General features: G+C 43.2%; 1 protein-coding gene across 1 annotated transcript in view; it reads left to right on the plus strand.

The window, feature by feature from the left end:
• The window catches only part of AGBL1 (ATP/GTP binding protein like 1), a 386,927-nt gene that overhangs the window by 193,416 nt on the left and 165,792 nt on the right, over positions 1 to 27,719 (plus strand). The window contains exons 19-21 of the mRNA XM_030579006.1: positions 6,134 to 6,263; positions 17,719 to 17,850; positions 25,724 to 25,900. Coding sequence (XP_030434866.1) covers positions 6,134 to 6,263; positions 17,719 to 17,850; positions 25,724 to 25,900 — 439 coding nt within the window. The remainder of the gene's footprint in view (positions 1 to 6,133; positions 6,264 to 17,718; positions 17,851 to 25,723; positions 25,901 to 27,719) is intronic.

The following is a 27,719-nucleotide window of genomic DNA, read 5'->3' on the forward strand; positions in this document are numbered from 1 at the left end:
TGACCACCCGTCATAGTCAGGTCAAACAATGCAGGCTGACCTTTGGGTGCCAGCCATCCTAAAATATGAGGATTTGTCCTGGTTTCCTCAGCCCAGTCCCACTTCCAGTCTTGCAGGATAATGAAAGAGCCCTGAAGTTAATTGGGGCTGTTGCATGGTGCTAAGTGACATCTCATTGCACCACCAAGACACAGCATCATTGCAGTGACACAGCCTCACAATGCAGATGCACAAATGTTGAAGACAGTTGTGCTCTTCCTTGTGTGGAGACTTAAAGAGAGAACTGGGAATTAGAGCGAAAGAAAATCCATGACCTATCATATTCCTCAAGATCACGAGCAACAGTCTTACTGGAGATGTCCCTTTCCTCCGATTTCTTGGGATCTGTCTCACTGGAAACACAACATGGAAATCTGTCAAGCAGAATTATGGATTCCTGCATTCACAGCAACAACACCAAACCACCGTAATGCAGATTCTGTTTTTGTTCTTCCTTCTTGGCAGTAGTTATTTATAAAGCCCAAGATGCTGTGCCTGGTTGAGGCTGTCCCATGCTGCTCAAAGGCATCCTGCTCTTTATGTGCATCTACTTCCCTTTATAGAGATTCTTACCCTATATCAGCACTGCCTTCTGTTATTAGGATGTGCAATGAATGGTGTTGCTGCTTTCTAAATATCAAACACAATGCGTCCCTTTATATTTTATAGCTCACTGTGCCCCAGGTGTTGTTCTTATCGGTCCTGACATCATTCACACAATATACTGGGCCCTGTCTTTCCAGTTATCTGTAATGGACAGGAGATTTTGAGTCATTTTATCTTGAAATTGCAGCAACGTTTTCTCTTTAAAAAGTGACTTGTTTCTTTCCATCTCCATTTCTTCCTCTCTCACCCATTTAATCTCTTTCACTTTATTCCCATGTGTCTCTTTCCTTCGTGTCTCTATATCTCACTCTCTCTGTATTTTTTTCTTTTCCTTTCTTCCTTTCTCTTTACCTCTCTCCTTCTCCATTTCTTTCTCTGTCTCTCCCTTTCTACCTATAGGCCTGATCCAAAGGCCTATTAGTGTCAGTGGAAGGACTTCAGTGAGTTTTGGAGTGGAGCCTGTGTATTTCACTGTCTTTCATAAGAGCATAAGAACGGCCATACTGGGTCAGACCAAAGGTCCGTCTAGCCCAGTATCCTGTCTTCCAACAGTGGCCAATGCCAGGTGCCCCAGGGAATGAACAGAACAGGTAATCATCAAGTGAATCTCCCCATCCTTCCTCTCCATACAGCCAGAATGCACTGCAGTTAGAAGCCAAGGTGCTTAATGGCTTTCTTAAAGAGAAAGATGGTTTAAACCAGTACAGTAGACATTAAGTACCTCTGCTTATGGGGTGTGTAGAAGAAGGTTTGATCATACTTTAGTTTCTGTGATTGACCATCAACATACATGTCCAGCCATGGTAGGGCCATGTTGATTTCTAAACGTATTACCAAGAAGGTAGGGTCTTTATGGCCCCCAGGTAGGACCTCGTTCCTCAAAACTTGCTGCTCTTGAGGTCAGCATGAGTAGGTTTTGCACCTATGGCCATGTCACTTCCTATTCCCTGGTTTCATTTTTCTGTCTGCTCATCTGCTTGAAAATTTCTGGGATGCCTAAAGAAGAAAATCTGGAACCGCTGCCCAAGAGCAGACCCAGTGATTGGTGTGTTGTGAGGATGGAGAATGAACTTGTTCAGATCTACCTTTTCCCATGGCACCTGCCCTTTTGTTATTTATCAAGGAAACAAGAGCTAACTCAGCACTATGTCGAGGCAAAGCATATCTGAGAGAGCAGACGTGATTGTCTTCATAGGAAGTTGTGGCTACTGGAAGCTTTCTCATGTTATGTGTCATTGCGCAAACACCTTTGCATTATGTCTTATATCCATTCGCAGGCACCTCCATAGTAGGAACCAGAGGATCTCTTGTCTTCAAATGCCTCTATATACTCTGTTGTATAAATTTTCACCTGTGCTTTCTCATGAGTCACATAGATACGCCTACTCCTCTTACAGCCCTCCTTACAGACGATGAGGAGTGGGTTTTGTCCTTCACCAGTGGCATGAGCACACACTTATCACAAGGGGGAGGAAAGGAGAAATGGTGCCTCTGAGACTGTCTTCTTTCCCACAGCGCCTTCTGGTAGCTATGCACTGCCCCTTATTCAATGGCTCTCTCTAGACCAGTGCTTCTCAAAGCTGGTCCACCACTTGCTTGGGTTTGGTTTGTTTACCTGCCCGGTCCGCAGGTTTGGCCGATCGCGGCTCCCACTGGCCGCGGTTCGCCACTTCAGGCCAGTGGGGGCTGCGGGAAGTGGTGCAGCAGGCTGAGAAGCACTGCTCTCTACCATAGAGATTCCCTAGTGTTTAAACATAGAAGAGCTAAAAGAACCCGGATCTAAAGCCAACGCATCACATAGCATCAGGTTTGTGAAGAACAAAAGTGTGTTTACCAAGGATTTAATGTATGGATAACACATCTGATTGAAACTCTAACAAATAGCTGAATTACAGCTAACCTGTACAAAGACACAGAGAGCAGACTTTTCTTTTTCATGTTGGAAATCTTTCAGCGGCAAATGCTTTCGCTGTTTCCATTAAGTTCCAGCTAGTCCTAGCCAAGGTGGCAAGGACTCTTGCTAAGGGAAGAAGACACAAAGCATTTACAGCAAATCTAGTAGCTTGGAGAGGCAAGGTAACGAACACCTTTGATCTGAGAAGCGAATTTCATTGAATCCTGGCAAACACTCAAAAGCCAATCTTGACTTCCTACTCCTTTTATTTGTTATCAGTACTTGAGATCAGCTTAATATTTTACCTTCACCCTTGGCTGCTGAGCGTAAGGGACAAATGTCATTGGTAGTAGGAGAGGGAGAGAAGAAAGGAAGAAAATAGGGAAGAGAGATGGCATGAAGCAGTCACTGAAGTAAACATGCTTTAATTTAATTAAAGCTTTGCAGCAACCCAAAGGCAGTGACTATGGACTGACAGGCAATAATGCTAATATTTAAAGACGGTTTAAAAGAGCAAAGATAGTAATGATTGAAAAGAGGAGACTGAATTCCACTGTCCCACTCCTGTCCCCATGCGCAGGCCCTTATTGGTTGGCAATGTTTTGTTTTACATAGTCATGGCATAACTATCGCTTTGTAACTAACTACCATGGAGATGCATGCTATCCATTGAGAACAGTTGTACTGAGCAAGGGCTTCTGGATTCACCAGGAGGGTTGTAAATTTGCTGAGCTCAGATAATCTTGAACTCAGATCTAAGAAAAGCCCTGACTTGTATCAGTGCAAGACAATTTGTGAGTTGCACTCTTGGTGAGAGTGAAACCTTCGCAAGGATGTAAGAATATTCTGAACTAAAAGGACTTCACTGCAGGACGGTTAGCTCAGAGCTGTATATTTGAACTGAAATATACAAAGTCTGCTCCACACAATCAAATAGCTTAAGCGATAAATTACAAACAAGGCCCTGTGTACTCTGAGTCACAGTGGGACCAGATTCCATGGCAAGAGCTACTAAATTCTGTGGTTTTGTGTTACATTCTCTCCTTGGATTTGGCGAGCTGCTCCCACTGATAGAAGGGATTGGGAGTTTTTCATAGAAATGTTTTTTTTCTTTCAATAGAAAATGTTATTTCCATTCAACTGAAATGTTCTGTAAGAAACATGTCCATTTTGCAGAATGTTTTCTGACAGAAAAATTGAAACAAAATATTAGTGTAGAGGTGGTTTGACATTAATCTCTGCAACTGCTTGATCAGCTTCTTTCCCTCTTGGGAGTAGTAGTTCAATCGTATCATGATCCCCTTGTTCCTTATGAGCTGAGCTCTGCTTGTTGGACTTCATCATCCATGATACGCTATGCTCATGGGATTCCCTTCATGCACCATGGTGGCTCAGCTAGAGGAAGAGACTATGGCAGCTCAGGCAAACACAGATTATTGTTGACCCAACCTGAAATGAAAGGTTTTTCTTTGGGAACTTTGAAACATTTTGTTTAGACTGAAAAATTTGAAACTATATATTTCAATATTTCTAAATTCAATTTCTTTTGGCATTCTGTGAAAATTGATTTTCATGCGGATTCGAAATAAAAATAAATGTCCAAAATATTGCTGTTTCCTATAGGATGGAAATTCTATTTTTTTTTATCAGTTCTACTCATTGACTTAAGTGGTCCATGGGAGGACACGCCACTCAAGGAAGAATCTGGATCTTATTTTTCCACAGTCACCTGCAAATTGAGTGAATGCCATGCCGTGCAACCGGTGACTTTTTGCGTGGTGATATCACTCTTCAGAGGTAGCCTGCTAGCAATGCATTAAGCACCCAGGGGGAAAGTGTGGTTGTTCCTCTTAGCAGAACTGCCACTGTAGAGAAAATGAGGAAAGGTGAGGCTTGGGTTAACTTTGTGTAAGGCCACAAATAAACATTACACTAGATTGCCAAGTTTTGAGCTAGAAGTTTTTCAGCAGCCATTATCACACCAGCAAATTCTCGCTTCCAGGGTGTTAGCTATTGCAAATGTTTTGCAAATTGCAGAATGAGTAGCAAGGGAACTGTGAATTCAAGGGAAAGGGGAAGTTAGGTGACAACAACAGCAAAACTGGAATGGATGTTGTGATGTCACCAGAAACCCCAAGGTGGCATCAGAGCCTTGTTTTTCTACATTGTATGTGTGTGTAAATATAACATTCTCTGTGGATTCTACTATTTCTATACTCTCTTTCCTGCTGTCAGACTTCCATTGCTTCTGCTCCTCTCCAAAGGCTCTGAACAGACTTTGGAGCCTCTTCCCTCCAAACATGTTCTATCAAGCACTGATGATGCTGAAGGTGTGTGCAACGCAACTTAACCGGTGAACTTTAACAGTGTAAAGTCTTGCCTGTGAATTATGAAATCTCACTCATACACACATGATGGTAGTGTGTTTCTACATACTGTGTTGTTAGAGGGCTGGAACATTCAGTGTAGTGGGAGAAATGGCGGAACATAGTATCTCCTGTTAAAGTCAGACGGAGTTGTGTGGCTGAAATTCCATGTGATGTTTAGAATATATACCTTCGAGCACACTCCAGTTCTAGTTTACTAAGCTAACAGTAAGTCTTCTACAGTAGATGTGGTTGATTTGAATGTGGTAGATCTTATCATGAATGCAGATCTAATGGAGGGCATAAACTTTATCAATGCATCACAATTTGCGAATTGCAATCCCAGTTAGAATGAAGCCTTTGTGTAGAGTGAGGTTGCTTGGAACTTAAACAAAGTCACTATAAAGGAGATCACTCAGATATGCATAATTGCACTAAAATATGCAAATTCCCTTCCATGCAATAAACATCTAGCACAGTATATTAGCCAGTGAAACAGAACCAGAGAGGAAATTCGACTGAGGTAAGGTAAAAGTCTCTTTAGTCTAAACCCGAAGTCCTTACTTAGGTTTTACTCAGCACTTACAGTGAAGTCAAATTCCCACTAAAGCCAATTGTTTTTTATAACAGTGCTGCATAGCATAAAGATCTTATTGGTTCTTGATATGTGTTTGAGATGGCTGCATTTCTCATGACTGGAGAAACCAGGCATGAGATATTCTGCTCATCTTATGCAGGTGCCTATAGATTTTCAACAGGGCCTGACTAATTTTCCAGTTCCAATCATAATGACTGATGTTTGGGCATTCCTATGCCCCATGTTGGCTTTGGAAAATCCACCATTTATACCTACACAAACCATGATGGATTCTATATGTGACATCAGACTTTAGCAATTTTTTAGAGAGTTTAAAATAAGAGTCTTAGTCCTGTTTAATATGAGTGCGTGTGTAAATCAAAACTGCATTGGTTACCTAGAATCTAACTGAGCAGGCCCTGTAGGGAAATGAAATTGATAATTAATACTTTGCAGAACCCTCTAAAATAAGCTTCTGTGGAGTTTTAGTTCATTCAGGCCCATCTCTGAAATCTAGATATATATCTGTGAATTAGTCTCACAAGCCAAGCCTGTGCTAGTACAGGGACTATCCAGAAACAGCAGACATTTTGAAACCACGGAGTTGTTTTGTTAGTTTAATTGGGGTGTGTTTTTGTTCTGTAATTCCAGCCACCGGTGCTCCTTGAGTGGGGATGACCTGAATAGACAGTGGCTGGCTCCCAGCTGCCAGCTCCATCCAACCATTTACCACACAAAAGGCCTCCTCTACTACCTGTGCAATGTTGGACGGGCTCCACTGGTGAGTCATTTCTGTCTTCCTTTGTATTAATACCCCTGCACTCCTCATTTGTTGAGACTTCCCAAAAGACTCCTGTGCTACACAGTTCAGGAGAGAGAAGGGGTCTGGGAAGATCTGAAAACATTCCAGTGCTGCATTACTCGGGAAGTGGGGAAGAGCTTGGAGACCATCACTTCAGTGGGATATTTTACTGCTTATCAGCCCTTCTAACCAACAATCCTATGTTCTGATGCCCTTGCCCAGTCTGGAGAGCAGACTGGCTTGGGGGCGGGAGGGGGAATTAAGGTTAGGAGAGCTGAAGTTGGGATGTAGTTTCTGGAAGTTCTGTCCCCAAAATCCATGCTATCTGGGATAGCAGAGCACTGAAGTAACAAATTTCCTGATGACAGGATGCCACTTTGTACCAGCTTGGGATCCCCTAAGTATTTTAGAGGGTTCCTGCAGTGTTTGCTGTGGAGACAGGCATCTTAGTGCAGTATTTAAAGCAGGGGACTGCAAGTCAGGAGATCTTGATCTGATTTCTGAGCATGCAACTGGTTCTCTGAGTGATGTTGGGCAAATAACCTCGCTCCTCTGGGCAAAGTGTTCTCTTTTGTAAAATGGGGATTATAATGCCCACTTTTCATAAAGCTCTTTGAGTCTTCAGATAAAAGTGCTAGATCGGTGCAAAGTATTATCTGCAGACCATTTCTGGTGGAGTGAGGAGAGAGTTTGCAAAGATCTCATGGCAGCACAGTAACCAGCTCCAAAAGGGAATGAACTTCTGTGCTTCTCTGTCTTGGGAAGGAAGTCTCCTCTTCTCCCCGTTGGCTGAAAGCCCTCAGCATGAAACACAGCAAGGAGTGGAGAAGAAACCTCCACCAGACTGGCATTCAGATTGGGCTTGTGATGAGTAAACCAAGGATTTCGGCTTGTGCTCCAACAGCCCCTAGTGGAAAAGGAAAAGATTTATGTGAACATATGACAAGTGGAAGGCTTGTTTAAAAATATAAATAAACACTAATTAGCCATAAGTATGGCAGCATGCTCTGGTTTCCAGCTGGGACCATCTGAAAGGCAGCTGAGAAACAGCTGAATACTAAATGTTGCTCACAGAGTAAGAAAGTCGTGGAATGGGCCACTACGTCATCTTCCACCTGCCTAGTGTGATACTGGATATTCAGCCCAGTCAGTGTCGTCAGCCACGCTGTCATCTTTTACATACCTCATCTGATTTAGTCCCTGTTTCAACACATCATTTTTTCATGTGTATAATTTTATGCACAAGTTTAAGTCCCATTGGTTTCCGTGCTTTTCTGACTCCAGGGCTAGCTCCAGACACCAGCATTCCAAGCTGGTGCTTGGGGCGGTATTCTGCAAGGGGCGGCAGACCCTGTTGTTTTGCCCCTAAGCAGCGCACAGAATTGCCGCCACAGGCGGCGGGGCCAGTCCGTATGCCCTTAGGGCGGCAGGCGCGTTTCTGCGGTGAGAGCAATTTGGCAGCAGCTTCTATGTTTAGCTGTCCGGGGCGGCTTCAGCTAAACATAGAAGCAGCCACCGAATTGCCGCCGATTCGGAAACACACCTGCCACCCTAAGGGCACACAGACTGTCCCCGCAGCCCGCGGCAGCAATTCAGTACGCTGCTTGGGGCGGCGAAAACTGTAGAGCCGGCCCTGGCTAAATCAGGGCCAAATGGCTCATCCTGCTCCCACTGAAGTCAAGGATCATTTTTGCCATTCACTTCAATGGGAGCAGGATGTTTCATAGTTAACAACCAGCCAGTAGCTTTGGGACTCTGGAAGGGTATCGTTAGCTCAAAACTCATCTGTTAACCAGAGACTTAAGCAGCTCTTCCCAAGCCTTATCTCTACAAAGAGCTCTGTAGATGAGTGGAGAAACTCCCTTGTGATGACTTTATGGAGGAGTATAGTTCATGACTTTGCAAGCTGAAAACACACAATCCCCACAATTGCACTGCACATGTGTGTCTCTGGTTAATCATCTAACTGGGTATTTGAATATGCAATCATGGTAACTACAGGTGCATTTTGGCATGACAGTGAATAGGATGCCCTAGTGTAGTGTTTCCCAAACTTGGGACACTACTTGTGTAGGGAAAGCCCCTGGCAGGCAGGGCTGGTTTGTTTGCCTGCCGTGTCCACAGGTCCGGCTGATCGCGGATCCCACTGGCCGCAGTTTGTTGCTCCAGGCCAATGGGAGCTGCTGGAAGTGGTGTGGGCTGAGGGACATACTGGCTGCTGCTTCCAGCAGCTCCCATTGGCCTGGAGCAGCGAACCGCGACCAGTGGGAGTCGCAATCGGCCAGGCCTGCGAACTCAGCAGGTAAACAAACTGGCCCGGTCCACCAGGGCTTTTCCCTACACAAGCAGAGTCCCAAGCTTGGGAAACACTTCCCTAGTGTAAGTGCTTGATTTTCTAAAGTCCCTGGTAGAGATGTGCTAATGATTGATTTTTCAGATCAGTAGCTGAACTTAACTTTTTTATCGTGGGTCAAACAAAATGTTTCAGTTTTTTAACCTATTTAAAAAAAACTGCAGTAAAATTTGAAACAAAAAGGTGTTTCAAACTGAAAAATCTAAACATTTTGCTTAGAAAATGTCAACACATTTGTATTATTTCAGATTTAGTTTAAAAAGGTTAGTCCAAAAAATTTTGCCCAGCTCGTCCCTGGTTCCTCCTCTCCTGTGGTTGAGGTACTCAAGCTAGTTCATACGTAAGGATTTTGCATTGATTTTTTTAAAGCTTAATACTCCAATCACCAGAGCCTCAAATCCGATTGATGGATCCCTTGTCCTCTGGGAATAGTCTAATTATTTTGCACTGTGGAATTCCTTTTCTGCTCATTTGTCAGTCAAGCTATTTTGGTGAAAAATTGTGTTTTTGCTTTTGAGAAGAAAAGAATTCCTTTTCTGCAGGTGGCAAAAAACTCAAAAGGATTCTGGTCCTCTGTGTATCTGGGAGTTTTCACTCTGCCCAGGGTCACTGACCAGAAAAATGTGAAGATGGGTCCAAGACCTGGAGGAAAAAGTGCAAAATGGTTCAAATATTACCAAACAGATCTAATGCAAATTCCAGAATGATCTTCAGGCTGCAAGAGCCTGATGGATAGGCACAAACAACCTGATGGGCAGGGAGAGTTGCAGGATGGAAGATTTCCCTTGTGCTTCATGAATGGTGTCCAACGGAGGAGACTCACAGTCTAACAGCAGGTAGAGATGAAAAAGTCTGCAGTCATCCTGACAATGAAACTCCCTGGCTTTCCAATATAGGCCAGAGTGCTGGAGCTCAGCAGCTGGAGACATTGAAACCTGGGAGACTTGAAGGACACCCAGGCCCTAGAAGCTCACTTTTGAGTTAGCTCGTAATCATTTTCGGTGGTGTGGCGTTGCATGAGCTATCCTAATCTAATCTAATCTACTTTTCGTTATCATTCCCAATCTTATTCAAATATATTTTTATCTATCTATCCTTTCTTCTTCTCTTTAATCTGTGTTTTTATCCCTTGCCCATCAATGTGGTATCTGGATCCTGAGGTTGTGCCCATATGCACTGCAAGCTGTTAGTATTCTTGAGTTAGGAGAGGCTATTGATTTCATCTTCTCTCTTGCTCTCGGCCTGAAGTATGACAGGCTGTTGATAAACTGATTTTTCTCTGTCTTTGAAGAGCACATTGATTTTAGTTTACATACATTCAAAAATACCTTTCCTTGCTCTGAAAGTAAGCTATGGATTCAAGTTAGCTGATAGCCAAATGATTTCTATGGAGCGATTTGGTCTCATTTATGCTGGTGATCTGTGAGCAGTTTCTTCAAAGCAGGGCATGACATCTTGAAGGAGAAAGGGACAAAGCTTTAAAGCTAATAGCCTTTCAGACCAGGCCAGTTTAATTGGCAACTGCTTTTCCAGTAGAAAACAGTATGCAACTGCGTCTTTCTTTTCCTTCTTCAGCTAGGAGAATCGCATTAGAATAAAGAACAGCCAGATGTGTGTCTTCTCTGCCCTCTACTGTGTGGAATTAGAATAACTCAGCTGTGTGTCAAAAGCCATCTATTGCTAACAGCAATGGGAGATTTAACGTTAGCTCGGTGGCATGGTCCTGTGGTTTTGAAGCAACAGGATCTGCACTGTATCCATTCTGTCACTGTGAAGTTCGAGTAGCCCCTTGTATTCGGACAGCTGTTGCATCCAAGCTGGGCATGAATTTACTACAGTATTTTATATTTTAAGTGATTAGAACCTTCAGTCACAAAGAATCTCAAAGCACTTCAGAACCTATAAACACACAAGTCCCATTGGAATGCAACCTCTTCTCAAGAGGAGATTGGCAAACAGATGGAAGGACAAATGTGTAACAAGGAAGCCAAGGCAAACGCCATCTCTAAGGAAAAGTCCCTCTGGATTTTAATGTCCATGCAGTGGGGATAGGATGTTGGCATTTAAGTCTCATGTGAAAGACCTCTTACTAATTTGATTTAGGATTGAGTCAACTCCAGAGGGGGTTCAACCAAAAACCTGGGACTCACACTACTAAACCAGCCCCTTCATCTATACTGTTGTGACAAGGTCGGATGGGCTCCTTCTAGGGCAGGCCCTGACTCCTCACGTTAGCCTCCAAGAGCCCACAGGCTCAACACTCACCATGTGTCGTTTCAGAGGAAGGATGCTTTTATGGCTCAAGTAGAAGAGTAGCACTCGAGTTCAGTTCCTATCTCTGCTACAAAAACAGTGTGTGACCTTGACAAGTCATACAGGGCCAGATTTTTAAAATATATCGGCACCTAACTCCTAGTGTTTTCAATGGGAGTTAGGGCTTAAAGACCTTTAAAAATCTGGCCCGTAATCTCTCTGGAGATAATAGTACTTCCTTTCTCCTGCTCTGTGCCTGTCTTGGCTCTTTAGATGGTAAGCATCTCAGGGCAGGGATTGTCTCTTACTGTGTGTTGGTCTGATGTGGTTCTGGTCTCAGCTGGGGCTTAGAAATAATAACAAATGGCACTGGAGTCTGAGCAGTAAACACCACTCTGGCATCACAGCATCATTGTCTCAGCGTACCCTGTGCAAGACCTCACACTGCCCTGGACAAGCTCTGCTATAGAGCTACTCAACATTATTCAAATATATAAATGAAAAATGATCTTTTTGTGAAAATGTTTTTGATTTTCTCTTGTTGTTTGCAGTGTCAGCGTAGCCATGTTGGTCCCAGGATAGAGGAGAGAGAAGGTAGGCTAGTTAATATATTTTATTGGACCAACTTCTGTCGGTGGAAGGGACAAGCTTCACAGAGCTCCTCTTCAGGTCTGGGGAAGGAAACCAGAGCGTCAGAGCTAAATACAAGTTGGGACAGATTGGATGAACACTTTTTACAAAGCAATTGCTCTATATCTGACTGCTCAGTTCTTCTCTTCTAAGGAATCTGCACACCTTCAAAAGATGAATTTGGGAACTTAATAATGCTAGACACTAAAAACCATAGACTAAAGAGAAACACTGGTTTTATGGCTCATTACAACAATTTGTGATACACTCTGCTGCTGGTAAACCCTCAGTAGCCCACTTTATTTTAAGTGTTTTCCTACAGCATATCTGAACCCCTTTTGCCTAACAATCTGTCCCAACTTGTATTTAGCTCGCACACTCTGGTTACCTTCCCCAGACCTGAAGAAATGCTCCATGGTGTTCAAAAGCTTGTCCCTTCCCCCAGCAGAAATCGATCCAATAAAAGCTATTACCTCACCCACCTTGTATCTTTTTGATTTTCTCGATATTTTTCATTTTTTGACAAAATTGCTTATTTAACATTTTTGGTTTTAATTTTCCTCTAAAAAAATTGACAATTTTCATTGGTCTTTTAATCACAGGGCAGGGGGGTTTCAACATCAAAACCAAAACTTGGGAGATAGAAAAAAAATACTTTGAAAATTCCAACCTTTGAAAATGTTTACCAAAAAATTGGATAAGTTTTCCCTGTGGAAAAGTTTTGAAGAACAACAAAGAATTGGCCCTTTTTGAAAAAAGCCATCTGTGAAACTTGGTTTCTGTATTCTGCCCAGCTGTACTGTGCTGTCACCTGACTCTCCCTATGAGCCTACTGCCAGAGACCTGAATGGGAGAGTGCCCAGGGTGGGCGGGCTGGATGAAGGTAGGGCTGTGAGAAAGGGTTGGCAGGAGGCAGAGATACTGCAGTGCTTTGGCTCCTTTCTGAGCCTCAGAAGGAATTATGGAGGAGTAAGACATAATTCTTCCCTCTCCTTCTAGCTCTGCTGCTTCATGGCTCCTACCACCAAATGTCTTAAAGCCACAATCTGAGCCTTTATCATTCTTTGAAGCCACTGGGCTCTGCCTGAAATTGATTGAGTATTGCCAACCCAAGTGCGATGAGTCAGGCTCCCCCAGCCATGATAATATTTAGGAGTTGCCTTTTTATTTGCCTCAGGTGTCACATTTTCAAGATTTTCTGTGGGGCCACGAGGGCTAGAAACTTTTCTTTTTCTCTCTCTTTTTTTAATGAAAGCTGAGAGTTGCAGGGAATAGCTTGACTCTGGCAGCCAGTGTCATAATAAAAATATAGTGAGACTTGTGATAAAAGTGTGAGAGTTGGCAAAAGTGAGTGTGCTGCCAATTCTTACCTTGGATTTGAATAATTCCTTGGGGGGTGAGAAGGATGACACGTTTTGGAGTCTGATTGTGTAGCATGAGTTACACTGTTCTAGCTAGAGCAGAGGCTGGTTGCCTCATAATTCCAGGTTCATTCTCTGTCCACTCTTAGATGCCTCAGTGAGAGCTCTGCTATCAGGCTACAGAGTCCAGCACCTGGCTTCTATGTTGGCTGAACCAAGAAGGACACCCCTGTGCTAGAAAAGGTGGAACCATCAGGGGCTGATAGGAAAATGTTGTAAAGTCACAGGAACATAGGCGGGAAAAAAACCCGTTGAAATCACAGGACGAAGTGAGTTTAATCAAAATGAAAATAAGTTTTCAGTGCCTTCTGTACAACTTTCAAATGGAACTGCCCATAAATAGCTACAGTGATACTGACCCTGCTGCCATTGGAAGCTAATGGCAACAGAAGGGGATAAGGCTCCGTGGGCAGATACTGCAGACAGTCCCACAGCAATCAGTGTAGATGATAATCTTGCACTGATGCAGGTGGGTGGGAGTGGATCACCTAGCAGGCCCATTTCAGCCCTACCAATTAGGATTCATCTGTGGGATTCTCTAGAAGCAAAATTATAGGGCTAGCACCACTCAGGCAATGTTTTTGTCTGACTAGCTCCATATCCCTCAGTGCTTTCTAATATGTAAAATAATATTTTAAGCAGATAATGTACGTACCTTTTGCACGTTAGTAATATGCAGGTAATTGATATCCAATTGAGCTTGGAGTTCTGCCTCAAAATAGGATGGAAACTATAAAATCCTCTTTAATATTCATAGGAATAAATTCCACATAGTACCTGTGGTTAACCTAAGCTATGACTGAATGTCGCTGATAGCTTAGATGAAAAACTAGCTGGAAAAGTGTCTCTGTTATTAAAGGAAGTAGTAAATGCAGCCATTTGGATAGGGCCATTTTAGGGTAATTGAAAACATTGCAGATGGAGTTACTTCACAGTGCATGGGTTACATATAGCTCTGCAAAACATGTGAGCAATCTGAGCGGGCTGTGTGTCCAGGGTCTGTGCAAAACTGGGTTTGTTTAATTGGAAATGCTGCTGTTTGTGGATCTGCATCTGATTTCACAGTGCCCACAGTCCTCCCCTTGCCTTCATCATCTAGTGAGAATGGTGTAAATAATGCAGTGGACTCACTACTGGGAAACAAGCTGATCTCCATGTGTCAGGAATGAGGGCACAACACTCTGAGGACAGGCGAGCGTAGGTGCAAGCAATGAAATTCTGTAGGCAGCAGAATCAGGGAATGGACAGGACATGAGCAAGCTTTGGCTAACAGACCACCCATGTAAGTTGTTACCCGGGACATTACATTTAATAAGCCAGATAATTAGGGGCTGGTTGAGGGCAGCTGGGTGTGGTTCATGCATATTTACATATTAACCCACCACCCCCAATGTGTGCAAGGCTGGGCTATTTTAAGGGGCTGTCAGAGGATAGCTGGCCCTTTGACAGGGCCAGGGGCCTACCTCTGACAGGCTTCACAAGGGAGAATAAGGCAATTCCAGGTTCACCTGGGATTGGTCAACTCATTGGGTTACTGAGAGGCAGTTAATTAGGCAGGGAAGCACCTGGCCAAGATAAAAGGAAGCTGATCCTGGGGTGTCTTCTAGGGGAAAAGAGACTGCTAGGGGAGAGAATAATTCCCAAGATGTAGGAAAAGAAGGTTCCTATGGTAAAGGCTTCTCAGGGGGAAGGTGGTGAAGGGTTCACCAGCAAAAGAAACCAAGGAAGAATGCTCCCGGGTAGGAGCATTTCCAGAAGGCAGGGACTATGAATGCTGAGTCTCAGAGAATCCAGGCTCCCAGGAAAGAATTCACCAGGCAACAGCAGAAGCCTTAGGAATAACAGGAATGATATGCTGTCCTGAGGAAGGATTGTCATGATTTGGTCTCTGTGGGGACTTTGGCCCAAGAGGAGAGAACCTTCTCCAGCTAGTCACAAGAAGTCCCTGGCTCCAGAAGAGCATCCTGGCTCATGAAGGCCTCGCTGGTAAGGGACCTTGGGCATAACTGGGGTTGACACACTAAGGCTGACTCAGCCACTTCTCCGTCCAGTTACAGAGAGATACGGACTCTTTGTGTGACGTTCTGCCTTTGGAGTAGAGTAGACTAGACCCCTGAAGGGATGCTGTTCAATATACAAGCCTCACTGGACTTATTAAAATCCCCTCTCTCAGAAACTGAGGCAGAGATGCAATAGCAAGTGCTGCACCAGACTGCTAGGGGGAGGGCCCCCATTCAGGGGCCTATGAGAATTAGGTCCCCAACTCCTACTGAACTAGGCTCCTTTGAAAATCCCAGTCATACTGTGTGTAAATACTGCATGCTTTATTTGTATCCTCATTGCCTGCTCTTTGTAGGCTGCATGGTGCTGAATACTCTGGCCCTGATGCAGCAAAGCCCTTAAACATATGAGTAGTTCCATGTCTCCCTATAGTTTAGTACAATGGAATTTAGTAATGACTCGGTCCCCTGGACACCACTTTATGAGAAATAGTAACAAAGTTGTCTAGTGCTGGATGCTGGAAGAAGGAAGTATTGGAGGTCTGGTTGAGGGTGATGGGATCAGCAGCACTACTGGGTGGTGTGAGTTTGGTTGACATAGCAGGGAAAGCTGCATAAAACTCTAATGGGGGGTAGGTATTAACATTTTGTCTTTGCCATATTGTTAAATCCTGGCTCCTCACTGGCTGAAAACATACCTGTGTTGAGACATAACAGTAGGCACACAACTACTTCCACCCTGATAGTAGTGAGCTCGGTTGTTCCATGCATTATCCGCATTATAAACTGGGGGAATGATCCTTTTACTTAATTCCCTGCTATTGTACCTGTGTGCACCAGGTGTCAGCACTATTGCTATTTCATTATGGATCTGAGAATATGCTTCTAGATTCACATGTCCAGGTAGGGTGACCAGATGTCCCAATTTTATTCGGACAGTACCGATTTTGGGGTCTTTTTCTTATATAGGCTCCTGTTACCCTCCACCCCTTGTCCTGATTTTTCACACTTGCTGTCTGGTCACCCTTTGTCCAGGACATGCCTACTTTTTTAGGGCTTGTCCACACTGGGAACTTGCACTGGAAAAATCTACCCCCTTGCCCCTCAGACAGACATGTTATGAAACAGAACCAACCAATAATAATAATAGTAATAATCCATTCCAGTAGAGCCAAGCAATCCTAATCAAGGATGGCGGCCCTATTAAGATAGGTGCTGTACAGACATGTAACAAAGACAGTCTGCCCCAGAGAGCTTACAATCTAGGTGTTAAACAGGAGGCAGCAATTGGATGAAACAACGATGTTGGTGAGAGTTAGGTAAATAGTTTACCTGGAAATCAGAAGTTGCAGCTTGCTGCTTAACTAATCAGTGCCGGAGGTAGCAACCTATAAGCTTTATGGCAGAATTTGGTGTTAAGTAGAGATTGAAAGAGGATGAGGTGGTGAGTTTAAGAAGTTTGATGTGGAGTTTTTAATCATGCATGGGAGGAAGTACGGAGGTGCTCATGAGAGAAGCAGATGTGGGAAATTGAAGCTGAACTGGCTAGCATAGCTGACAGAACCTCATGTGCAAATAATTGCATTCTGAATGGCTGCAGTTAAATTCAGTAAAATTTAATTGTCTCTAAAGGGCCAAAGGTAAATAAATGATCAGGTAGATAAATATACTGGGTGAAATTTTGGCCCCTTGAAGTCAATGGCAAAACATCACTCACTGTGATTGCATCCACTGCTTATTTCTTCCTCCATCTTCCTGCTTCTGTCTGTCTGCCTGTCTATTCTAAAGTTTCTCTTCTAGTGGTATCTGGATGCTCCTCTTTGCCTTCCAGTTGGCTTATCAAAAGTGAATAAAACTTTGCTGGACCGCTATCTTCTTCTGACAATTTAGAATGTTGGCTTAAAAAGAACAATTGCTCTTCTTTTGAAATTCCTTTCCTCACTGGATTTTCCAGTATTTCTGATGAAGACATGGAGAATATGTATAACAGTAATGCATATCTCGCCAAGCATCAAGATTGATTATTCTGCAAGGCCTGGGTCAATATTTACTTCGTAGGTCAATAAACCCTGATTTTCATTTGTAGAGGACTTGATATGTGCTTATAAAGGCAATCTAAAATTCCACTGAAAGTGGGAATATGCTTAACGCCTAGCTACCCGAAGACTGATGCTAAAGAGATGGATTAGATTGATTGATTAGACTATGTAAAATAGGTCACGTATTGTGCTTTGCTTTAGGGGGATATATACAATGTCATAACAATATGCAATAACTACTAGTTTAATAGCATGGATATGTTTTTCTGCAAATTATATAGTACAGATTTCAAACTTAAAGAGATGAAGATTGATTGCCTGGTAGGGTGCAGGTTTTAGATCTCAAGAAGATAATACTGAAGTTTAGAAGTAAAAGGAATTTGACAAACTTCCCTTCGATTGAATCATAAGATGCATATAGGATCCTGAACTGCCATGGATGGCAGTGGGTGGGACACAGTTCTTTGTGTTTCAAACAGAGCAACAAAACCTCCCTCTCTTCTCTGAATCCTCCAGGATCAGGTGGACTGGTAAAGCCTGGGAGGTCTGATCACAATTGATTAACAGGGTTTGGCGTTCATTATAGGCAGGCCCCATAGCCTGAGAGCCTCTGAGAAGTTCTGAAAAATGGGTGTTTTTTTAGCAATTGGTCAACCCACTACTGTTGCACATTGCCATTTAAAGGGCTAGAATCCTTCCTGTTTTATGGTCAATGTTGTTCCTTTTTCTGATCTCCAGGTATTCTGCGACTATCATGGCCACTCCCAGAAGAAGAACGTGTTCCTCTATGGCTGCAGCATCAAGGAAACATTGTGGCAGGCAGGCTGCACCGTCAACACAGCAGTTGTCACAGAAGATGTTGGCTACAGGGTGAGACTTCACATTACAGTACACACATACTGTGCACATGTGCACACACGCAATTCATTCTTAAGACCGTACTCAGAGTTGTTATAGTTTGACAGCAAACCACTGATATCTAGTGGGATCCCACAAGAGTCTGGCCGACGTCTGGTATGATTTAGTATTTTCATGAATGACTTGAATCATGGAGTGGAGAGTATGCTTATATAATTTGAAGATGACATCAAACTGGGAATGGTTGCTAGAAATTTGGGGGACAGGATTTTGAATTCAAAATGATGTTGGAAAATGATCTGAAATCAACAAGGTGAAATGTAGTAAAGACAGGTGCAAAGTAAGAAATAAAAATCAAATGCATAGCTACAGAATGGGAAAAAACTGGCTGCATAACTGAGGAGTAGTACTGCCCAAAAAGATCTGAAGGTTATAGTGATCACAAATTGAATAGGAGTCAACTATGTGCTGCAGTTGCAAAAAAGGCCAATATCATTCTGGGGTGTATTAACAGGAGTGTTGTATGTAAGACACAAGAGGGAATTGCTCTCTTCAGCACTGATGAGGTCTCGGGTGGAGTACTGTGTCCAGTTGTGGGTATGACAGATTGGAGAGTCCAGAGGAAAGCAACAAAAATGATAAAACTGATTTCTGAGGAAAGGTTAAAAAACCTGGGCATATTTAGTCTTGGAAAAAAGACCAAGGAGAAACCTAATAACAGTCTTCAAATATGTTAAGGGCTGTTATAAAGAGGATGGTGCTAGATTGCTCTCCATGTCTACTGAAAGTAGAGCAAGAAATCATGTTTAATCTGCAGCAAGAAAGATTTTAGATTAGATATTAGGAAAATCTTTCTAACTATAAGGGTAGTTAAGGTCTGGAATAGGCTTCCGAGGGAGGTTGTGGAATCTCCATCATTACAGGTTTTTCAAAACAGGTTGGATAAACACCTGTCAGGGCTGGTCTAGGTGTCCCTGGTCCCATCACAGTGCAGGGGGCTGCAAGAGGTGATCACTTGAGGTCCCTTCCAGTCTTATATTTCTATGATTAGGAATGGGCTCAATCTACAAAGTTTGGAGCTGAGTCTGAACTTCCCCAGAGTCCAGAGCCTGGAATGCAGTCCTGGGAGGCTGGACCCATCTCTAAAATCTAGATGAACTGAATATTAGCAGAAGTATCATCTGAATGAACATGCCCCCTAATCAATGGCCACAAATAGTTTCCTACCTGGGCAGCTACCTTTTTTTGTGTGAGTAAACCACACGCATGCGTAACATCATTCATATAACCTTTATGTACCATATAATAATGGTAAAAGGCCACAGGTCATGTTGCCATGTTGAATTCAATTGCCTTATTGTTAAAAGCACCATGTCAAAATAAAAATCAAGAGCCTAATTCACCACTATGCTACTTCAGTTTTACCCCAGCATGACTTCATTGAAACCATGGAGTTACACAAGTGTCAAACTGGAGTAATGTAGCATTGAACTTATTTGACCCTGTATTTTTAAATAATATGTTTATGTAGAGAGCACCTCCATGAATAGATGGTGCTATAGCTTTATCATGTATTAAATTGTTGTCTTGTATGTTGTTTTTTTGTTGTTGTGACCTGGGGTTTTAGCAGGATGTTCATTCCTGCCTGTGTGTGCTGGACTTGGTACTTGCGGTGTCCCAATAAATCTGATTCGATAATATTACAGTTTTCTTCAGTGTTTTTCCTGTGACAGGATTCTTAAAATAGAACCAATTGGAAACTCCTACTCTCTTTAACAGACCATTTGTTTCCCATTTCTACTTCATTCCTGTTAGAAAGTGAAACTAGATTAAATTATTTTTGCTCTGTGTTTAGTTAGCCTCGCTGTCTGGCTCTCAGGCACCAGCATCTGGCTGCTGGTTTGTAGTTTCTGACAGTTAAAGGGAATGAGTAATAGTTAAAAATCTCCCATTTTCAATGAAACTTTTTAAGTGTCTTGAAAATAATTCTGTTTGTATTAGGGAAGGAGAATTGTTTAGTGGTTAAAATAGGAGACTGGTATACAGGTCTAATAGGTTCTATTCCCAACGCTGCTGGATTTGTGTGACTTTAGGCAAGTCACTTCACCACCCTGTATCTGTTTCCCCATCTGAGATGAAATTATCTCTAATTATAGTTTTAAAAATTAATTTTTACGAAACCTAAGAAGTATTCCTAAACTGGTTTAAGAGGCACAGATTAGTGAGATCTGGCACAGAAGAGGTTAAAATATTCTTGTATAGTTCTTCACTGTTGTATGACTTGCACCTCTCCAAGACAATCTGCAACTCCCTCCCTTCCTTTAGATTACCACATCTTCCTCATTCATCTTCAGGCATCGTCCCAGGAGCATACTTTCCCAGGAGGAAAGTGCTCCATCCAGGAGTGAAAGTAACTTAAGGGACTTACCGGTAAGCAGGGACGGGGTCCTGAGCAAGGTATGGGGGTACTCAGGGGATGGACTCTTGAAATTCCCAAGCCCTTTAAATCACCGCCGGAGCCCAAGGGCTCCTGGCCACTGCCACTAGCCTGGGGGCCAGCTTCCCTGGGTTCTTTTAATTGCTGCAGGAGCCCTGGGATAGCAGCAGCGGCCGGGAGCCCCAGGGATCTGACAGTGATTTAAAGGGCCAGGGCTCCCTCTTGTTGCTACTGCAGCTGGACCCCCAGGCCCTTTAAATTGGCACCGGAGCCCACGGTAATGGTAGCAGCAGCCAGGAGCCCTGAGGCTTTGGCAGTGATTTAAAGGGCAAGGGGCTCTGGCCGCTGCCGGGAGCCCTGGGCTATTTAAATTGTTGCCAGAGCCCCAGGGCTCTTGGCTGCCACTACCCCATGGCTCCCGCAGCGGGGCTCTGGCAGCCCGGGGCCCTTTTAAATTGTTGGCCTGGGGAAGCTGCCCCCTGCTGGTATGGTCGGCTGTGTATCAGCTGTGTACGCTGTAGTGGACTGTACCGGCTTACTTTCACCTCTGGCTCCAGCACTCCTTGCGAGACTGACCTTAGCCAAATCTCCCTGTTTCACAAGCGGAGGAGAGAGAGTGCTCATAGTCAGCACAACTTTTGAAGTTGGGTTCCATTTGGATTTCAGAAGCTGGAGAAGGCTGGGGAGAATCAATAGATATACAAGCAGAATTCAAACCTCACCTTCAGGCATCCAGAGAGTGTCCGGAATCTGCAATTAATCAATCCTAAGCAAGCCTCTGCTGCCATCCAAGAACGTGCTGCAGAGGCATTCTTCAGTCCACAGCCTGCATGTCTATGCCCCAGATGATAGGTGTTCATAAGTCCCTTAGATGGTATCATACGGGAAGTTATTCTGCTAAATCAGAGAGATTGGCATGTGGCTGCAGGATAAGACAGTGAGGTTTGGCTTTTCAAAGCAGAATAAGAGAGTTAGGTGCCCAAATCCCATTAAAAGCCAGTGGAATTTGGATGCCTAATTCACTCAAAGCTTCACGGAAAAGTAAATCTAAATGTTCTCCAACACTGGATTCCCCTTCTAGAATTCTAGAAAGCTAGGCTTATATCCACAATAGGATCAGGTATGTGGACCCGAGCAAATCCTTGATTTTTTGGTTCTGTAACCGAATCAATAAATTCTGTGTACTTCAAACGGAAACTACAGTTTTTTAATTTCTCAACAAAACAAGAAAATGAAAAGTTCATTTGGGTCAAATGAACGGTGTTGAATGGCAATTCAAAATGAAATGTCGAAATGGTTCAATTACAAATAACATGAATTGTTTTGACATTTCCAACATTTTTTTCAGGTTTTTTTCACCTGAAACTATTAGATGATAGGTTGGATGCCCTGAAAAAGGTGTTTTTTGGCAAATTTACTGTTGGCTGAAAAAATCTTGCCCAGCTCTCGTGTAGAGAAGCTAGTGGGTAGTGGGACTGAGCATTGATTTGATGGCTGACTTAGAGCAAAGCTTCCTCTGCTCTCGTCCCCAACGCCCCTACTCTACTTGCGCTACACTGATGACATCTTCATCATCTGGACCCATGGGAAGGAGGACCTTGAAGAATTCCACCAGGATTTCAACAATTTTCACCCCACCATCAACCTCAGCCTGGATCAGTCCACACAAGAGAGTCACTTCCTAGACACTACAGTGCTAATAAGCGATGGTTACATAAACAACACTCTATACCGGAAACCTACTGACCGCTGTAATTACCTACATGCCTCCAACTTTCATCCAGAACACATCACAAGCTCTAAGATGCAACCACATTTGCTCCAATCCCTCAGAGAAAAGAAACACACAGAGAATCTCTATCAAGCATTCTTAAAACTACAATACTCACCTGGTGAAGTGAAGAAACAGATTGACAGAGCTAGAAGGGTACCCAGAAGTCACCTACTACAGGACAGGCCCAACAAAGAAAGTGACAGAATCACCTACAGCCCCCAACTAAAACTTCTCCAGCGCATCAAGGATCTACAACCTATCTTGAAGGACGATCACTCACTCTCACAGATCTTGGGAGATAGGCTAGTCCTCGCTTACAGACAGCCCTCCAACCTGAAGCAAATACCCACCAGCAACTACACCCCACACAAACAAAATCACTAACGCAGGAACCAAACCCTGCAACAAACCCCGGTGCCAACTCTGTCCGCATATCTATTCAGGGGACATCATAATAAGACCTAACCATATGAGCCACACCACTAGGGGCTCGTTCACCTGCACATCTACCAATGTGATATATGCCATCATGTGCCAGCAATGCCCCTCTGCCATGTACATTGGCCAAACTGGACAGTCTCTATGCAAAAGAATAAATGGACACAAATCTGACATCAAGAATTATAACATTCAAAACCCAGTAGGGGAACACTTCAGTCTCACTGGACACTCAATAACAGGCTTAAAAATGGCAATTCTTCAAAAAAAACTTCCAAAACACACTCCAATAAGAAACTGCAGAACTGGAATTAATTTGCAACCTGGACACCATCAAATTAGGCCTGAATAAAGACTGGGAGTGGATAGGTCACTACAACAACTAATTTCCCCCTGCTGATACTCACACCTTCTTGTCAAGTGTTTGAAATGGACCACCTTGATTACACTGAACTCATTAGCACTACAAAAGTGATTTTTCCTCCCTTCTTGTCAACTGTTGAGAGTAGCCCACTTCCACCTTAATTGAATTGGCTCTTTAGCACTGCCCGCCTCCCCCTGCGACTTGGTAAGGCAACACCCATCTTTCCATATGCTGTGTATTTATATCTCCCTACTGTATTTTCCTCTCTGTGCATCTAATGTGGTGTGGTTTAGCCCACAAAAGCTTATGCCCAAATAAATTTGTTAGTCTCTAAGGTGCCACAAGGACTCCTGGTTGTTTTTGCTGATACAGATTAACACAGCTACCCTTCTGAAACCCGGATTTCTTGTGACATTGCTGCAAGGCAAACAGCACTCATGGGTGTGTCTACGCAGCAAGCAGAATCCCATGGCAGCGAGTCTCAGAGCCTGGGTCTGTGAGCCTGGGTCTGGATCTGTGGTTGTTGGTTGGTGATGGTGATGGTTGTATGTACAGATGTAATGTTAATGAAGATATAATCCAAATAGTTAGGCCAAAAGTTTATAGTTTCTCTAAACATATTTTAGAAAACCTAATAAGTCTTTTTTTTTTTCAGTTCCAGTTAAGCCAAATATTCCCCTACTCAGTGTTGTGAACCCAAACCCAATAAGACTGAGCTATAATAGTTCAGAATTGGACAGTAAAACTGACTTCTAAACAGAAAGTGAAAGGGACTGATAAGATTTCACCACCCAAACTGAACACAATGGAAAGTAAATGGCATCAGTGTAGGAACCTGTTCAATTCAACGGTTTAAGGTGGTGACAGCTATACAGGCAAAGAAGATGTGCCCTTTATTTTTATATTGTATGGGCCAAATACACTGCTGGTGTAAATGGTGCTCATTTACATTAGCATAGAATTTGGCCCATAATTTCTAATTTGATGGTCCAACGCTCTTTACTTTGGGCAGGGGGAGGAAATGTATACATATCCAAAGGTCCAATTCTAGCCAAGTGCAACTCTCATTGAACTCAATGAACCCATTACATGTATGTTTTTATGGCACATTACCTCATGGGATCTGTAGTTCAGGCCTCCATTTTCTCCATGGGCTGGAATCCCTGAAGAATTATATTTCTCATGATGAAACACACTCTCCTGTAGCCGACCTGCATGGTGCATCATGGGAGATGTAGCCATTCAGGGAATGTGACTCAGAGGGGACCCTGGCACATCAAGCTATCAGATGAAGTATTTCAGGTCAGTTCAAGAAACAGAGACTCAGCCTTTTGATCCATGAATGTCAAAATGTTTCATTTCAATCGAAAATCTTCAGATTCAGTATTTCAACTTTTGTTCCCCATTTGAGACAAAAACAAACAATTAAATTTTGGAATTTCCCAAGGGATGGAAATTCTGAATTTTGCTCAGATCTACTGGTGCTCTGTAAATAATAACTATGTAGCTCTCTGTGATGGATTGGATCACAGAAACCCGCTTGGGGCAGCCAGCTGATGTGTCAAGACTACTTCTGCCTCAGCTTTCCTTACCTTCCCAGCTTGGGACTTCAGTGCCCTGCCTGATTTGAGCCTGACCCGCTAGCCTGCTGAAACCCAGACCCAGGTCTGAACCATGTCTCCTAACAGCTGTAGGGTTAATTGAAAGCAGGTTAAGAAGTGTTCCTGTCTTTAACACTGAGATGTCCAAACCCCAATTAAATCCGTTCATAAATTGTTCACCCTCTGTAACACTGATAGAGAGATATGCACAGCTGTTTGCTCCCCTCCCAGATAGTAATACATACTCTGGGTTAATTAATAAGTAAAAAGTGATTTTATTAAATACAGAAAGTAGGATTTAAGTGGTTCCAAGTAATAGCAGACAGAACAAAGTGAACTACCAAGCAAAATAAAATAAAACGCACAAGTCTATGCCTAGTGCAGTAATAAAACCTAAATACAGATAAAATCTCACCCTCAGAGAGATATATACATATATGTACCTGACCCTGGAAATTTCCACTACATGCATCTGATGAAGTGGGTATTCACCCACGAAAGCTCATGCTCCAAAATGTCTGTTAGTCTATAAGGTGCCACAGGATTCTTTGCTGCTTTTACAGATCCAGACTAACACGGCTACCCCTCTGATACCCTCAGAGATGTTTCAGTAGGTTTCTTTCACAGACTGGACACCTTCCAAGTCTAGGCACAATCCTTTCCCCGGTACAGTCCTTGTTCCAGCTGAGGTGGTAGCTAGGGGATTTCTCATAATTGCCACCCCCTTTTTTCTGTTTCACAAACTTTTATATATCTTTTGCATAAGACGGGAATCCTTTGTCCCTCTCTGGTTTCCCACCCTCTTCTTCTCAGTGGAAAAGCACCAGGTTAAAGATGGATTCCAGTTCAGGTGACATGATCACATGTCACTGTAAGACTTCATTACCCACTTGCCAGCATACACATATACAGGAAGACTTACAAGTAAAACAGAGCCATCTACAATCAATTGTCCTGGTTGATGGGAGCCATCAAGATTTCAAACCACCATTAATGGCCCCCACTTTGCATAATTACTGTAGGCCCTCAGAGTTATATTTCATATTTCTAGTTTCTGATACAAGAGTGCTACATTTATATAAATAGGATGACCACACTCGGTAGATTATAAGCTTTGTAATGATACCTTACAAGAGACCTTCTGCATGAAGCATATTTTAGTTACATTATGTTCACACTCATCAGCATACTTTCATAAAATCAAAGAGAGTGCAATGTCATTCTCTTTATCTAATTCATGTTCTTATTCTTGTTTGATTCTTTTTTTGCAGACCCTCCCAAAAATCCTGGATAAAGTGGCACCTGCATTTGTCATGAGCAGCTGTAGCTTCCTGGTGGAGAAGTCACGTGAATCGACAGCACGGGTAGTAGTGTGGCGGGAGATTGGTGTGTTGAGGAGCTACACGATGGAGAACACCTACTGTGGCTGCAGCCATGGGCTCTACAAGGTGAGTACCTATGTCTGGGAGCCTATTCTTATCCTCTCTTCTCTTACAGAGCTCGCTTAGACCTGCAGTGCAGGGATGAGCAGTTGTGTAATGGTGGGGTACTGTTTTACTGCTCAAGAGCCTTTGCTTTCCTGAGCCCTTCAGTGGAATGAACTCTGAAACATTTTGCTATAATTTGTTGCCACTGCTCCTGAGAGTAGAATTGCCTCCAAGTTTGTACTATAATAGTCCCATCAGACCTCAGTCTGCTGTCTACAGTGATACAATAGTCATAGTGTATCTCCTATTTTGCAGCCTCATTCAACAGTGGACCGAGGCCTGATTCTTCTAATTTACCCTAGTGTAAATCAGGACTTGTTCTGTGAAGGCTGTGGAGTTATGGTGGTGTAAAACTGCTGTAAGTAGGCCTGGTTCTCCTTTCACACAATAAACGTTTCCTTGGTTCTAATTTAACTAAACCAAATCTACTCTGTCCTACAGAAGCTATATTAAGAGCAATCAGGTGTTCTAGAGAGATGTATGCTGCCTCTCCTTATTAAACTTTGTGACCTGATACGAAGCTCCATTTCCAGCAGTTGTAAGCCTGCATAACTCCATTCGCTGCATGAGACTGGTGTAATGGAGTTCTGAATCCGGCACTGTGGCGCCAGTGGTTAGCATGATGTGATTGAAATGATTTGACATCTCTGTGCTCTGTATTATAATCTTACTGTTGGCAAGGGATTTCTAACAAACCAGTGGGAAATAAAGCCATCATATAAATCACGAGACATTCTCAACTATATTATTAATGACACCCACAGCTAGAGAGAGAAATGTATACTCTGCTGCTTGCTCTGTGCTTACACCCTGCAGGTGTCGATGAAATAAAAGACCCTGAGACAGTGGGCTCTGTCAAGGGAAGCTGATGGGCTGATTGTTTTAGTTTACTGTGAGCCTCCCTAACTCAGGGAGCACCAACTGTTTTCCCTGCCACAGTCTGTAATGACTCTTTGTACTTGCTGAAGAAACTCTCTGCCTCCAAAGCAAAAAGTGCAACCTTTGAGTTTGTTCCTAGAGCACAGACATCCAGCATCCAGTATTAAATAGCTGTAAGATGAAAGAGCATTCTGGGTAATGCAATGCAAATGAGAACACCTGACATGTTCTTGACACACATGGAGACTTTTGTTTAGCATTAGACACGCTGTAGTGAACTCCTCCTGATCATGTCAGGCCCATGCGAATACCCAGGGCTTGGTCTTATAAAGATATTTCCTCTGGGATACCTCAAGAAAACTGCAGCTTGCTGAAGGTCTGGCAGGAAGTGGTGGGGTTGGGTCAGTCAGGGGTGCTCTTCTCTCTGAACCTGTTTTGCTCTAATCTCGCAGCATGGGGCTCAAAGGGGTGCTATACCAGAGGAAGTAGTGTTACTGATTCAGTAGGGAGACTTTTCTTTCTAAGTCAATACTGACTAGTCCCAAACAGCATGAAGGGGGTACTCGTGTTGGAGGTGCTTTGTGATCTGAATGAGACACACATGCTCTGACTACTTGTGGCTGTTAAAAATATTGTGGCATTTTTAACAGGACTAAGGTTATTAACCCCAGTAATTGTACTCTGCTGATCTGAGCTCTCTGTTCAGTGTCAAATGGTGAATTCTTCCTCTCCCAAAACAATTAGGGAGTGTTGCTAGGGCAGAAAGGCTGCCATGTTTCAACCCATTTCTGTCGGAGGGGGGGTCAGTGCCCCTATACGCAGAGTGTTAATAAAGCAATTAGGGGTCCTAAAGGTCCTTCAAGATAATTGCAATGTGTTACTATAAATGAATTAATTAGTA

This window comes from Gopherus evgoodei, chromosome 10 (assembly GCF_007399415.2).
Source record: "Gopherus evgoodei ecotype Sinaloan lineage chromosome 10, rGopEvg1_v1.p, whole genome shotgun sequence".
In the NCBI taxonomy this organism is placed as follows: Eukaryota; Metazoa; Chordata; order Testudines; family Testudinidae; genus Gopherus; species Gopherus evgoodei.